The sequence below is a fragment of the Hoplias malabaricus genome, chromosome 1, assembly GCF_029633855.1.
Source record: "Hoplias malabaricus isolate fHopMal1 chromosome 1, fHopMal1.hap1, whole genome shotgun sequence".
Taxonomy (NCBI): Eukaryota; Metazoa; Chordata; class Actinopteri; order Characiformes; family Erythrinidae; genus Hoplias; species Hoplias malabaricus.
Window position 1 is genome coordinate 82,872,218 of NC_089800.1, and position 16,246 is coordinate 82,888,463.

General features: G+C 39.6%; 2 protein-coding genes across 3 annotated transcripts in view; one reads left to right on the plus strand and one right to left on the minus strand.

Annotated features, from left to right (window-relative positions):
* Nucleotides 1-587, minus strand: part of rbks (ribokinase) — a 37,092-nt gene extending 36,505 nt beyond the window's left edge. The window contains exon 1 of the mRNA XM_066675196.1: nucleotides 543-587. The gene's annotated coding sequence lies outside the window, so the exon portion shown is untranslated. The remainder of the gene's footprint in view (nucleotides 1-542) is intronic.
* Nucleotides 1-16,246, plus strand: part of babam2 (BRISC and BRCA1 A complex member 2) — an 84,262-nt gene that overhangs the window by 320 nt on the left and 67,696 nt on the right. The window contains exons 2-4 of one of the 2 annotated variants that reach the window (XM_066675176.1): nucleotides 2,651-2,793; nucleotides 4,416-4,492; nucleotides 10,088-10,182. In XM_066675176.1, coding sequence (XP_066531273.1) covers nucleotides 2,657-2,793; nucleotides 4,416-4,492; nucleotides 10,088-10,182 — 309 coding nt within the window. In that variant the 5' untranslated portion in view covers nucleotides 2,651-2,656. Of the gene's footprint in view, nucleotides 1-2,639; nucleotides 2,794-4,415; nucleotides 4,493-10,087; nucleotides 10,183-16,246 lie in introns of both variants that reach the window. The other variant, XM_066675165.1, reaches the window with a different exon arrangement.

Consider the following 16,246-nt stretch of genomic DNA (forward strand, 5'->3'; position numbering starts at 1 on the left):
TCAGAGACCCCATAGGAACACTCACGGTGTCGTATAATCAGCTCTGAACTAAACCGGAGATGGTTTATTTTGACAGCGTTAGCGCATTAGCCTCCGGTTGCTGAGATATGAAAGACGACTGCACTACACTGATACACAGATACACATACAATAAACTACACTGATATTCACAATAAACTGCACTGTTGTACATACGGGTTTACAATAAACTACACTGATATTCACCCTGAAATACACAATGCCAACTAGAAATACGCTGACACAGAGACAGATACATAGACTGAAATATATTGAACTAGGCTAACTGTCACACTGAAATACGTTACAATTACACAAAGACCAATATCCATACACTGAGGTACGCCGATGTTTACACTGAACTAACAGAGATAGATGCTTTGAACTACACTGTTATCTATTCGTTGAACTACACTTATAGCCATTAATACACTCATAATGCTGATGTACACAATGAAGAGCTCTGATATTCATACACTAAACTGCACTTATATCCATGTAATGAACTACAATAATATACTTACAATGGACTGTGCTGATATTCATACACTGAGCTGCTCTGATTCTCACACTATTCTACACTGATATTCACACTGAACTACACTCATGTCCACACTGAACTACGCTGATATTAACACTGAACTACACGCATGTCCACACTGAACTACGCTGATATTAACACTGAACTACACGCATGTCCACACTGAACTACGCTGATATTAACACTGAACTCCACTCATGTCCACACTGAACTACGCTGATATTAACACTGAACTACACGCATGTCCACACTGAACTACGCTGATATTAACACTGAACTACACTCATGTCCACACTGAACTACGCTGATATTAACACTGAACTACACTCATGTCCACACTGAACTACGCTGATATTAACACTGAACTACACGCATGTCCACACTGAACTACGCTGATATTCACACTGAACTACACTCATGTCCACACTGAACTACGCTGATATTAACACTGAACTACACGCATGTCCACACTGAACTACGCTGATATTAACACTGAACTACACGCATGTCCACACTGAACTACGCTGATATTAACACTGAACTCCACTCATGTCCACACTGAACTACGCTGATATTAACACTGAACTACACGCATGTCCACACTGAACTACGCTGATATTAACACTGAACTACACTCATGTCCACACTGAACTACGCTGATATTAACACTGAACTACACGCATGTCCACACTGAACTACGCTGATATTAACACTGAACTACACGCATGTCCACACTGAACTACGCTGATATTAACACTGAACTCCACTCATGTCCACACTGAACTACGCTGATATTAACACTGAACTCCACTCATGTCCACACTGAACTACGCTGATATTAACACTGAACTACACGCATGTCCACACTGAACTACACGCATGTCCACACTGAACTACACGCATGTCCACACTGAACTACACGCATGTCCACACTGAACTACACGCATGTCCACACTGAACTACACTCATGTCCACACTGAACTACACTGATATTCACACTGAACTACACTGATATTCACACTGAACTACACTCATATCCATACTGAACTCCACTGCTATTCACACTGAACTCCACTGCTATTCACACTGAACTCCACTGCTATTCACACTGAACTCCACTCATGTCCACACTGAACTACACTCATATCCACACTGAACTCCACTGCTATTCACACTGAACTCCACTGCTATTCACACTGAACTCCACTGCTATTCACACTGAACTCCACTGCTATTCACACTGAACTCCACTGCTATTCACACTGAACTCCACTCATGTCCACACTGAACTACACTGATATTCACACTGAACTACACTGATATTCACACTGAACTCCACTCATGTTCACGCTGAACTCCACTGATTTTCACACTAAAATACACTCATGTTCACACTGAACTCCACTCATGTTCACACTGAACTCCACTCATGTTCACGCTGAACTCCACTGATTTTCACACTAAAATACACTCATGTTCACACTGAACTCCACTCATGTTCACACTGAACTCCACTCATGTCCACACTGAACTCCACTCATGTCCACACTGAACTCCACTCATGTCCACACTGAACTCCACTCATGTTCACACTGAACTCCACTATGTTCACACTGAACTACACTGATATTCACACTGAACGGCACTGATATTCACTGTTGTATAGTTCATGTTATCAATAGTGTTGATAATAATGATGTTGATTATGATGATGGTGATTAATATGCACTAAATGATACTTACAAAATGTGTTTTCAAATTTGTTAGTTCTCCAAATTAGTGTTGTCAAATTCTTAGCGGTTAAGTTGATGTCATATTTGACGTACATATCATGCCTGATTCTATTTCTTGGTTAAATTAGTTTACCCTAATGTGTGTGTTTGGTAGATTTCAACAGTACCCTCTACTAGTTTAATGACACTTTTTTTCTTAGATTTTTTTATGTTCAAAGTGTTTGTTTCAGTTTTAAAATTAAGTAAAGCTAGAAGTTGTTGTCACATTAAAATTAAATAAATAATAACTCATGCAGATGACACTCAAATTGTAATTTCTTTTGTTTCCTCCTCTGCCTTTTGTGGAGACATTCCGCAGCTGAAGATGAACAGTCTTTCTCCAGAGGTGGCATTGAGCCGGATCTCTCCTGAGCTTCGGCCTTTACTCTGCAGTGTTGTGCGAAATGGCCGCATTGGTTTAGATTCCACAAATTGCCTGCGGATCACTGATCTTAAGACTGGGTGAGTGCGTGTCTTTCATGTATAGCTTGGCTTTCTATTACCTCACCTACTAAAACCACAGGATGCACATTCTTGTGCTTTGTCTCTTTAAGCACAACTGGTTCAACTCGTTAGCTCGATATTCAGGCTCCTTGTGGCTTGGATCAGCTCTGTGGAATAATGAAAATATGAGAAAATGCAGAGCATAGAAGCTCCGAGACTGAGATATGGATCCTTTTTTGTATGAGACCTAATCAGATGAAAATAAACAGATACATACCAAGAATGCACCAGTATGGGAATGGGACAAGAACTGATGAGAGTGATGTTGATATCCAGTGTTTTCCATGTGCTATCAATGCAAAAACATGTTATAACATACATTTTGGACTTGATTTAGTAGTATGCAACTTCAATTACATGTTGAAAACTGACCATGTAGGTCCAAAACAAACTTTTGATGATTTGAATGGTTCTTCTGACAACAGGGGAATAAACAGAGACTTTGTCGTCCCTTTAAACATGCTATAACAGTGTTTGCTCTTCTGGGAAATCTTCACACTAAGTGTTTAACATTGCTGGGGGGATTTGTTTGAAATCGTCCACAAGAGCATATTGGATAATTAGTTCTGGATCACAAATACTGCTCCATCTCATCACAAAGGTATTGGATGGTGCTCTATCGCCAAGAAGAAAGCAGTTTTACTACTCCATTTCCCCATGCTAGAGTGGCTAAACAGCCCTTCTAGTCAACAATTGCTGTTGACAATTTGACCATATTGACCATAGATTCATGTGGGGCTGCTACGGAACATTTCATTCTGTCGTAAATGCTTTTCTCTGCAGATCATAGAAGCCGCATTTTAACTGAAAGTCTGTGCCAACGATGGGTGAAAACTTGCCAAATAATCCACCGAATATTGAGCCAATTGAGCCATCTTTGGTTGTCACATTTTTCTTTTTTTTTTTTTACTGTGGTGCTACAAGACTCAAAATAGATTTTAGTGACTCAGATGTATTACATTTTAGGTTTTGCCTCATAACTCAAAGCATTGAGAATGGCGTGACAGATAAACTCCTTTAGGGGAAATGTTTCTAAGTTAGTGATTCATTCCTTTAAGTGAATTCATAAATTACAAATTGTGTCTAGATTTATGGGACAGATTTTATGTTTAAGGTTAAATATGCCCCTTTTCTACATGTATATGCAGGATCATAGGGTCTTAATAAAATGTCAGTGACATGCTTTATGCCTGTTACCTTAAATTACTTCTGTGCCCATTAATGAGGCATGAGGAACTGTGATGGTAGGGATTCAGAGCAGGACGTGGGACAGTTCTGAAATGTCTGCCATCGAAAATGCAGCACAGAATCTGAAAGACTCGTTTTATCCCATGTGTTTAGACTTTGGAAGGTCTTTTGGGGGTTTTCTTCCCCACAGTCTGTGGGTTGGTAAGAGCTCTGCTCCAGATTTCCAAATTAATGTGCACATTCACTGAAAATTGTTTTTCAAATGTCCCCTTTAAAAGAAAAAACAGTTTTCTATTTTTCAAAGTCTTTACCTTTTACCAGAATTATTCCTAAATATCTCAGTAGACTCTCTGAAGTTATATAGGGTCAAAAAACTCTTTCCTTCTCTCCAGTTGTACATCACTGACGCCGGGGCCATGCTGTGACAGATTTAAACTGCACATCCCGTACGCTGGAGAAACACTTAAATGTAAGTTGTAGACATTCTTTTGAAGCACTCCATTAACAGGATACCAACAGTTCAAAGTGCATAGAAACATTTGTACATTCCCAGTAGACCTGGAAGGTTTACCAAATATAGTTTCAGTAGGACAAAGATGTAGTGCTTATGTAAAACATTAACACAATTAGCCATTTCTAAGTCATTTTAACAGTAAATTACATTTCTATTATTATCATAGCCAGTGATCTATTTGTTAATTAATTTATTTCATGTCCCAATTCGTTTAAAATGTCTGTATTGTTGTACTGACTCACAGCATTGAATATTATGAGTGTTTTGATGGAATGCTTTTTGAAATAATGTAATCTAATATTGTAAAAATTGTAAAAACAAGTTAGAATTAAATGTATGGAAAGAAAGAATTTAAAATTAGGTGTCAGCAGGGTCAGGCTATGAGACAGCACAGCTTTAGGTTCTGACATAAACTCAAGATGTGAGATATGAAAAAGATATGTTTTTGCCCTGTCTTTCTCCCTTAATCAGAAACATGTTTTGTAGTGTCTTTGAAGTAGTTGATAAAAGTTCCAAATACAGATAAACAGAAGAGCAGTGTAAGCCAAATGGCAAGAATCTAACAGTCTGTGTATCATAAAGAGGCCTGTTGGTTGACATATTTGCTGTTGGGGTACATTAACCCCTAAGTAGTTTTCAAACATCCAACTAATATACAACTAATATATTCATATTTTTGTGGAGTGTTACCAAATAATTGAAAATGTCAGTTTTGACTACAGTTGAGGATCAAAATGTAGTACTTTTATGGTACTAACTAAATGTTGTTATTAACGTCAGTGCTTTTTGATTAGCCCACAATCTTCTGCGGTAAGTAAATATACACACTTCCTGCAACTCCCACTCACTTCTGTTACAAGTCACACTCACTATAATGTTTTAACCTAAGACAAGGCACTGCAGAAAGAAATGAGTAGTCTGGTCCCACCAGCCATTTTTCATATTTTCGATTAATGATTTACTCTAGCTTCTTATAAAATAATTTTGATTGGCAGGTTAGTGCTGAAAGTTAAAGCCCTTGTCTAAATTTATTTTCCAAAATGTAGCAGCTTTAATGAAGGTGCCTACCTGATGACTCCTGTGAAGAGATAGTGATGCACTGGGTGGTTTGGGTACTCATGTGGTGGGCTCAATGAGTAACCGTAGATGTTAATGTAGCTGGTTACTGATCAGGTCGTAAATGACCACAGCAACCTTAGGGTGTAGCTGTAGGATTGGAACAACAGAAATTATGTGGCTGCAGGTAGGAAGAGAGTGGAGTGGGCCCTATGTGAAGCTCTAATGGATTGGCATAGGATGTTTTGTACCTTGTGTATGATTATAATAATATATCACATAAAAGCAAAAAGGGACAATTCTAAAGTGTCTGCCATCTACTTAAGATGCATCACAAATTTAAAATGAACTCAAAAATATTGTTTTTTTTATAATTTGTGCCCTTTAGCTCTTACCTTACAGCATAGAAATGAAGAAAATCAATCATTACCGGTGTTTGTAGTGTTATTGGAAATTCTGGGATATGTTGAGTAATATTCATGCATGCGTTCATAAGCCTTTTTTGGGTGAGACGTACATTTTGTATCCCTCCAGTCTGTGAAATCTACAATTGCAAGCCTACAGCAGCAATGAATTTTGTGTTTATATCAGTACACTTGTAAGCAACTGACAGTATTCCACTTGCTTTATTGGGGTTGCCACACAAAGAACCGTTAACAGACAGGAATGAAACCATCAATCACAAGTTCAAAAGGCTTATTTATTACGATGAAGCAGAAAAAATTAAAGAAAATATACAGTGAGAGGTCAACAGTAGGTCTGTTCATATGAGTCACGTTCCGGAGCTAATATTGTTACAAGAAGTCAGCCAATATCTACAAAATTAGGTAGACGTTTCCTGATGAATCCTTTCATAACAAGCAATTTCTAAAAGGCTTTCAATACTTTGTAATACACCTAAACCCTTATGTGATAATCAAATAGCTTACAGAGATTGTCTGGCAGTTTGAACCCGCAGGACGTGACGACAGCTTAGTTTCAGTTTGATTTCTGTTGCTGACTGATACAGGAAAGTGTGGAATTAGAAAGTTTATTCAGGGCTGTGTGTAGGTTTGCTTTGATATATATTTCTGTAGATATTGCTCTTGCCACTGCCCTGGGACCACATTGAGACCCTGAGGTCCAGAAGTGTGAGGGTGTGAGTGAATGTGTGTTGCCCTGCGAAGGACTGGCACTCCCTCCAGGGTGTATTCCCACCTTGCGTCCAGCGATTGCAGGTAGGCTCCGGACTCACCGCGACCCTGAATTGGACAAGCGGTTACAGACAATGAATGAATGAATGGCTTTGTTTATGACATTAGCTTTTTCTTCTAACTCATTCTGCACTACCCCATGTCACAAATCTTCATGTCCCTGATTCACAAAAATGGTTTTGAACATGATTTGAATCACGCTTTGTTCCAGTTACTTAGTCTTTGCCCAAGATCCATCTTTTTGATGTGAAGGCCAGCTTTGAATGAATGGTTTCATTGATCATTCTTACTCTCATGATGAGCCATCAAAGACGTTTACTGTAACATAGATGAATTATTGTGATTTGTCAGTTTTCTGTTATTATGGTTGTTGCCTGTGGTGCTATCTTTACTCAGTAAATCAGTGAAAGAATCTGTATGTTTTCCAGCTTGACTGTCATGTGGTCACCACATCCAATCCACCACTAGGCCAATGCAGGGCAGAGGATGACACATCCTTGGTGTTATTCAAGTTTAAAATGCTGATTTTACTCATGCCACTGATGGAAATGCAACAAACAAAATTTCCTTTGATTTAATAATATGCCTTTGAGAGCAAGTGTGAGAGGGTTTAACTGTGCTGCTTCCAAGTACCACAATACAGCGTGAGGCTGTTTAATGTTACCGAATGGGGTTTGATAGTAATTATAACTCAGCAGTGATCTTAATTGAGTATTCCGGTAATAGGTGTGAGTCATGAGGCTCTCAAGGAGCAATCCCTCTGGCAAACATGTGTTCTTTTGAGACAGACTTGCTTACAGAGCTCAGCAAAGATGAACAGGAATCTGTAGGTAGGCTCGGGTAGTGCAGAAGTTGTACGTCTTGGCTGAGCAGAACAAGAGTTCATAGGCAGGTCTTGAGAATGACAAGACATTACTATTAATATAGATTATGATAACCACTGAATGTGGAATTAGCTCCCCTTTTTAAAAAAAAAAAAAAAAAAGCTGTTTGGGAATAGTTTCCTGGTTTTGATTTCACAACAGCCAGTGGTTGACAACTCCTAAATGACTCAAGTGTGTTTCATAATTCACTCCCTCTGAGGGTGATGACTTGCTTGGACATTATTCCACTCCACTGTTATAAATAACAGAATTGTACGTTTAAGTGTTTGTTTGATGGCTAATCCTCTTCAGAAACCCTTTCAGAAAGGTATTATATATCTAATTAATGGAAGTAATCTATTTTGGGTGTTCTACATGAGTAACCTTCATTGAGCTACCAGTCAAATCAACAGGAAATGTCATGGGAAAAAAAGAATCATGAAAAATAAATTGGACTGCATTAGCATTGTGAGCTCCTTGAGCACTCATTTTTATGCTCATGGAGACAACATATTGTGTAGCATTTCTGATGGTCACTAATTGGAAGGTGGAGGATGTGGAGGATGCACTAACAACATTTTTGCCAATGTTTGCTGATGGTTGATGATGTTGAAGTGGGCTTCTCTGTAGCCCATTTCTTCGGGAGGAAGTCTGATTGTTTGTTTTGAGCAGTGAAAGCTCTGGCAGCAGCGTACGCTGTCTGATGTTTGCAGGTGCTGAGAGTAGCACACAATGTTCCCAGTTTAGCCCCAGCTGGGGCAATATTTCTCAAGCACCCATTTGAGTCATTGCCCAAAGGCCTGCCGTCAGGGGTGCTTCATAACCCCTTTGCTGTAATGGTCCTGTGACAAAGCAATGTTATCACAGAAGGCTGGAAAGAATTTGTTTGAGATACTTGGCTAAGAGAGTCTCGCTCTTCTGCAATTAATGTGACAGATTTATGACAAACTTTAGCTTGATGATTTTCCTGCTCCCATCTGCGGAAAACTGCTGCCTTGTGTTTGCTTTGCTCATTGTTCCATTTCCCTTATTGGAGAAAAAAGAGATAAAATTTTTCAAAATATCCAGGAAAAAAATGAATCATGTAACATGCTGTAAGAGCTCATCACTGTTGACCCATTTTTCAAGATGACAATTACCTGGGCTTGTTGACTGTTCTAGTGTAGGTTGACAGTGGGTTGAGCAATATCTGATAAGAATAGCTGTTTATGTAAACGTGAAAACAAGACATAACTTAGATGTTAAGGTCAGTGTCACCGAATCACAGCACCAAAGCTATTTTCCCCGCAAATATATGCTTGTATTGCCTTTTCCTTTCTTTTTTAATTATTTAATAATTCCTAGGAGAGCGATCCTGAAGTTGTATATCACATGAATAAAGAGTAGACTTAGAGCACTGTTTTCCATTACTATCAGTAGTTGAAGATATTTCCTTTCTGGGAACCAGTGATTTACTGACTTATTTATACAGAAACTTATAGACATCTGTGTAATAATAAAAACAGAATGTGATTATCCCTAAAAGACATTTCCAATGACAAACTCTAGTTTGTCTAAATTCCTTTTGTCTGTATTCATACCGGGGCGGCACGGTGGTGCAGCAGGTTAGTGTCGCAGTCACACAGCTCCAGGGGCCTGGAGGTTGTGGGTTTGATTCCCGCTCCAGGTGACTGTCTGTGAGGAGTTGGTGTGTTCTCCCTGTGTCTGCGTGGGTTTCCTCCGGGTGACTGTCTGTGAGGAGTGTGGTGTGTTCTCCCCGTGTCCGCGTGGGTTTCCTCCGGGTGACTGTCTAGGAGGAGATGGTGTGTTCTCCCCGTGTCCGCATGGGTTTCCTCCGGGTGGCTGTCTGTGGGGAGTGTAGTTTGTTCTCCCTGTGTCCGCGTTGGTTTTCTCTGGGTGCTCCGGTTTCCTCCCACAGTCCAAAAACACACGTTGGTAGGTGGATTCCTACCAAACTCAAAAGTGTCCGTAGGTGTGAGTGAATGTGTGTGTTGCCCTGTGAAGGACTGGCGCCCCCTCCAGGGTGTATTCCCGCCTTGTGCCCAATGATTCCAGGTAGGCTCTAGACCCATCGCGATCCTGAACTGGATAAGCGCTTACAGATAATGAAGGAATAAATTAATGTATTCATACCAGCCAGGAATAACAATGGATAACATATAAAAGTGTTACTGAATTGTATGAACACTGTGGTTGCACATGGATTCACACTTCTCTTGTAGCCTTTAATTTCCTTCTCACTATCACACTGTATATATGTACATTCAAGAATGCACTGCCACAGGAACAATTTGTATTTGTTTGATATGTTATTTCATCTTCATTTGACCTGTTTTATAGTGTATTGTAAGTTAGTGGCTCATTTACTGTTGTGTCAGATTAATCGGTGATTAATTGTGGGGTTTTTTTGTTTGTTTTTTGACTGATTGTTATGCCAGGGGACATTATCTTTAATGCCAGAGACCCAGAGCTTCCTCCTGACTTCATTTTCGGGGAAGATGCAGAGTTCTTGCCAGAGCCATCAGAACTACCGGTAAGTCTGTCTCCATTACCCTTGAATGTCATGGAAAATGTCATGGTGTATGTCTTTGTTTGTACAGCTACAAAACTGAAAAGACATAAATGTACATAAACGTACTTTAGTGGTCACAGGGGCTACTTAAGGCCATTTCACTGTTGAAACTCTAATGAAAGCTGATGCTTGTTGGAATAAGCCTTTGTGAATGTTTCTGTCAGCTGTAATGAAAGACCAATGTAGGTGTCATTCAGCCTTATGAAGACATGTCTTTGTCCAATGATCATTCGGTTAATATACTGGATTCACACTGACTGTTTTATTTTGTTGTTTTCAATCACATTTTTAGCTTCTATTAATGTCAACAGGAATTGATGTCCACTTTCTAATTTGCCCTGATGCATAAAGCTTTTTTGTAGTAATATGAAGTTCTGAAGAATAGAATAATGAGTCTCTTTCAGACGGACAGCTGCTAAATGATCACTTTTTTTGTCCCTGATTTTTGGGTTGGGTCAGTATGAATATTGTCTGGTTTTCGTGGATGCAGTAAGGCACTATATGTGAGAAAGTGCTCAGAAATCCAGGTATGTGTGTTTGCAGCCCAGAGAATCATTTCGTGCACCAGCCAGCCAAAAGTCTGAAGGTACCTGTCTGTCATTTTTTTCACATTAACCAATTGTTTCAAAGACTGTGTGATCCAGGAGTGGCTGGGGTTCCTTACTTACTATTTAGGGGTTATGTGCTGTGTTGTGTGTGTGTGTGTGTGTGCGTGTGTGTTGGGCTAGGTGTGTGGCAGCATTGGGAAGTCTTAGGTGATGGTGGATAATGCTATTTGTCTCATCACATAACGAGCCTAATGCTGTTTGAATACTTGTTCTTGTGCACTATGCCCTTCTTAGTGTATATAATAAAAAGCAAAGCACCAAAGCATGGCTGTCTCCTTTCTCCACCTCTGTGTTACTGTCCGGCTCGTTGAAGTTGATGTAATTAAGAATCTCCAGATGTAAATGAATGTTTAAGGAGCGTGGAGTTCTCTTTATAAATGCATTGTTGGTACAAAAGTGCTGGAATGTACGTGGTTATACTCATACTGTGTAATCATAAAGGACTTAAACAGAGAAGTTAACATAGATTTAAGGACTAAATGCTAAAATAACTTTGCACTGAGAACATCTTCTGCCTCATGATCTATCAGATAAAGGAACCTGATAAAGCATTGGGAGCTGAACTTTGAGCTCTGATCAGATTGGCTGATGCTAGAAAGAATGGACTAGAACGCTTGTTCTAATTCGTGATTGGCCAATGCAAAATGTGATTGACAGCCAGTGGCATTTTTTTCAGTGGCTGTTGCAAAAACTGATTGACAGGCACCTCGCCAAGAACCCACCCTCTCTTGGTCTCTGGTCTGCAGCACTCCCCTTCAAAACTTAGGAAGAAAAAAAGTATGAGGGAAAAAAAGGTGTTTTGTTTTTATGCAGGACTTTCATAATACTTTGGGTGTTGTCCAACTCTTGTTAACAAAAATGTTGTGTTGTCTTCGTCTTGCCTGACGTTTTGTGTGTGTGTGTGTGTGGGGGGGGGGGGGGGTAATCACTTTTAAGTTGACTGAAAAAAGCTTAATAAAGGCAACCTTTGAGATAAGCACAAGGCAGAACCAAAGAGAAGTATGAGGCAACTGAACAATGGTGCTGCTGTGATTCAATGCCTTTGAAGAAGCAAAGCAACTGAGACTTAAGTTGTTTTGACTTCCTTTTAAGCGGTTCGTTAAGTCAGATGGCTGGAATTGACGTGTGGCTGACTCAGCAGCCATATTTGACCCTGAGGCCTACTGTTATTTTTTTTTTGTATTTTGTTTTTTTTAAAGCACAAGCGTTGGTGAATTACATAAGAACTTGTCTGCCCCTGCAGTGATGTAAATAGCCGCCTTCTGGGGGAGACTGCAGGTTTCCATAGGGAGCACATGGTGTGAGATAATCAGTGCTTCTGGTAGTGAAGGCAAGAGGAAAAACACAATTCTGTGTCATAAGATGTGATTTGTCCTCTCAATAATTGACCACTAGAATCATATGTTGCATTTTCAAACATATTCCCAAAGCTGCTCTCTACCCTCTTTCCACAGGCATTTGCAACATTCTGTGATAAGCAGAGATTAGCAGGTAGACCTTCCTTTGTAGCCTAGCTACACTTGGGAAATTTCACATTCAATCACAGGTCTCTGGCCAAAGAAAAATGGAAAATGGGACCCTCTTACACTGGAAAGAGTTCACAAACAGTTCCATCATTTTAAAAATTCACATACATACTAAACGTGGGATGTCTACATTTTACTTACTAATCACACAACCGGACCTGGACAGGATTGTAATAAACAATTTTCTTTGTTTTCTTTCTTTATTTCAAACCGATGCAGCTCTAATAGTTGTGTTGCAATATACGAGCCAATTTTGTATGTAAACAGTGCTCTGTAAATGAGCTAAAGGTGCTCAAATTATAAAGAAACTGGTGAAACTTTGGATTTTTCATGGCATTAGACTCATATTTAGAATTAGGATTATGAACTATGAGAGATCTGTTATATACAGGGGGTCCTCGACTTACTACGTTGATCCGTTCCTACGTCGCGTCGTAAATTGTTTTTCGGTGTAAGTCGGAACACACGTTCCCACTGTACGTAAATAGCATACTGTAGGCACTTATCCTATCCTAACACCTATCCTTCTCTGTCCCGAGCCGCGTAACCGTGTATTCTTCCGCCGCGCACACCAAACATGAAGTTCGCGTTACGACGTTTACGACACAAAACCACTTAAGTTGAAACAAGGCTTTATACGGTAAATGGGAGATGTGTCGTAACCACGAAACATCATAACTCAGGATTGACGTAACCCGGGGACCTCCTGTATAAGTAGTTATGAAAATATGATAACTTGCTACCGCTATACACCTGTAAATATTAGAGATGGAAGGATCGATCGGCTATGTATCAGTATCGGCCGATTTTTAATCAAAATATGAGATTGCAATCGGCCGATATTTCTCAAATTTAGCCAATCCCGAGCTAGCGTTTCATCCAGGAGGAGCCTCCTTAAAACCTCCCCGGTAAAGTCCCTGCAATTCCTATCTGAACTGTTAGGAAACATGTCGTCAGTCTGGCAATTTTTTACCTTATGTGACACAGACTCATCCAGGGCGTTTTGTAAATTTTGTAAAACCATCGTGTCTCATGGGGGAACCAAAACAAAGTCATTTAACACTACTAATCTGATACGGCACTTAATATCCCACCTAAGGGTTTTGCGCAAACAAAACGGGAGCCGTGTTCCGGTGAAGAAATGCCAGGACCAAGTCAGATGAACACAGCCAAACTAACAGAAAAATCACGAATAGATTCCTTGTCTGCCATGTACAGTGAAATACTGGAGGAAAGCATGGAGGGCCAGGAGAGCAATAGTCCGATCGCATCCCGAGTGCGCTGCTATTTTTCGGAGCCCACTATCCCACGGAGCGCGCAAGCACTAGCGTATTGGAAAAGCAATAAGGCCCATTTTCCCGCTCTTGCCGAAGTCACTCTAGCCTATCTCGCTGCATTTTGCACAAGCGTGGATAGTGAAAGATTGTTTAGCGTCGCTTCAAATATACTGATTGAAAAGAGGAACAGACTGTCATCCCAGAAAGCTGAAATGTTACTCTTTGTGAAAAGAAATATGCCTTTAAAACTCAACATTAAGAACCAGTAGTTCGGCAGATGGGCCTTTTTTCCCATTAAAGCAGGCCCGGTTGTTTAATTTCAAACTTTCCATATTTTATACCTGCTGTTTTATTTAATCTATAATTCATAAAATACCTAACTGCACAATTTCAGTGACGCTATGCAGACATTTTTTTTAAAAATATTTTATGTTTTATATATTTTTTAATAAATTGCATGTTGCCCTGCCGTGGCATATAGCCCCGCCCTCGATCGGTATCGGCTATCGACCGATCGTGCTGAAATGTGATCAGGGATCGGAATCGGCCTCAGAAACGTTGATCGTTCTATCTCTAGTAAATATTTATATAGGGTTAAAAATCTGTTTGTGATTATGGTTATTAATGGTTTTAAAAACATTAAAAGTCACGTATAATTAACTAATAGAAAGGGCACCAGTGACTTTTGCCAAATTGTGAACCCATCCATCTACATTTAAACCTTAGTTTTTGCAGAATACTGACATTACTTTGTCTTCTCCATCAGTCGTCATTAACCCCGTCAGCTTTAGCACGTATTTGTTAATAAATGAACCATTTACTCACCAAGATCAATCAATTACCCACTGATGGTGTCTTTTTTTAGACATTAATGATAATGTGGTGGACCTTAACCTCGACATTTTCAGTAAGATCTGTGACACTTTCAGTATTAGACAAAAATATTAATCACTCTTGCCCTTTCTGTCTCTGTGTTACAAATGATTATTAATGACCTTTAAAGTGTTTACAACCTAATTAATAACTAAGTAATAAACAGGTTTTTAAACTATTTATAAATCTTCATAAGTGTAGTCTTATTTTAATGTGGTACAATGACTTTGCTGAAGAGAAGGGAAAACCTGTGCTTTTAATAGAAATTAATCTGACAACTTAACTACTAAAGGGTTTGTGTATTATGAAATTTGTTGGTATTTTCAAATTATATTTTAGTGAAAAATACTGATGAAATTTAACTTTAATGGTGAATGTTATGTTTTAAAAAGCATCTATGTTCAACAGTCAATCAAGTAAATCAAGTAACCTTTGTTAAATTATCCACGGTGGGAAAAATAAGTAGACAAAGCCAATTGGTAGCGAAAATGGTTACAGTAAAACAAACCTGTTTAGTCAATTTTAGAAACTGAAAGAGGTCACTCTTGCTCAGTTTCTTTGTTTGCATTTTTATCTGGGTGACTGACATGGATGTGAATGCAACAGACTATGAATAGAAAAATATTTGCGCTGTTTGGGACAGGCGGCTGACACATTCGAGCGCTGGTGTCCGGCCTAGACACCTAGGTGAGCTCAGATGTCCATTGGACTATTTTTTTTTATTTATTTTTTTGCGATCGTGGTTAAAAAATCCCCTGCTTGTGTCAGAGTCTTGGAAGATGATGAGTGTTGTTCACCGTCTCCGAAATTCAGCTGGAAACAAGAAGGGGAAGCACCTCCGCTCTGCCAGAGCTTGGCAGCTGCTGTGTGTTTACCTTGGTCTTTTGTACATGCCGTGCACATCTACACGTTTCTTTTAGGGGATATTTTTCCTTATTTGCTCTAGCCCCCTCTTCTGCTGTGCTGATGTTCTTACTCTCATTTATCTTCCTGTTAATCCCACTTTAAGCAACATTTTCAGGACAAGTCTTTCACCCCCTTTAAAATATCACCATGTTATTCTTATAAACGCAATGATCTCATCAGGTCTTTGGCACTATGATGAAAACCAGAAGTTCTACCATTCTTCACCTGGTTTGTGTTATCTTTATGTATCCTGATGTCTGATAAACGGTGTGGGATGTTTCTGACAGTCAGCAGAATGTCATATCTCTGGACCTTAGCTATTGAGTTTGAAATCGTCTTTTGTATTGAAGGACTTAACCTGATTTTTCCATGGGATTTACCGGTTCTGTTTGTAATTCTACGGTTTGGATGCTTGGCAACACAAATCATGTGAATTTCTTATCACTCCATCTGCAGCTCGAGTGTTGCTTTGTTTTGGACATCGTGTTGGGGCTGCCACTGGGCAGATTTTGCACCCAGATTTACGCAGTGTGTTGAACAGTCTCCTCTGCAGCCCTCGGCTTGTTTTTCACCTGAGGCTGTAAACACTAAACTCTTCTCACATCACTTTGTGGAATTCCTGACGTCTCAGTAAAATGTTTGTCCTGCTTACGGTCTGCCGGGGTTATTATTAGCTGCTAACCTCTGTGTTGTTTCCCTGGCCTGAGCTGTGGAATAAAAATTGAGCTGACACCGCAGCATTTGTGGGTGAAAACAATCTGGCCTTAATGAGGACTGTTTCCAAGATGAAATCGGTTTCTGAATGTTGGCAACTTGCCGTCCTGCAGTTTTTGCA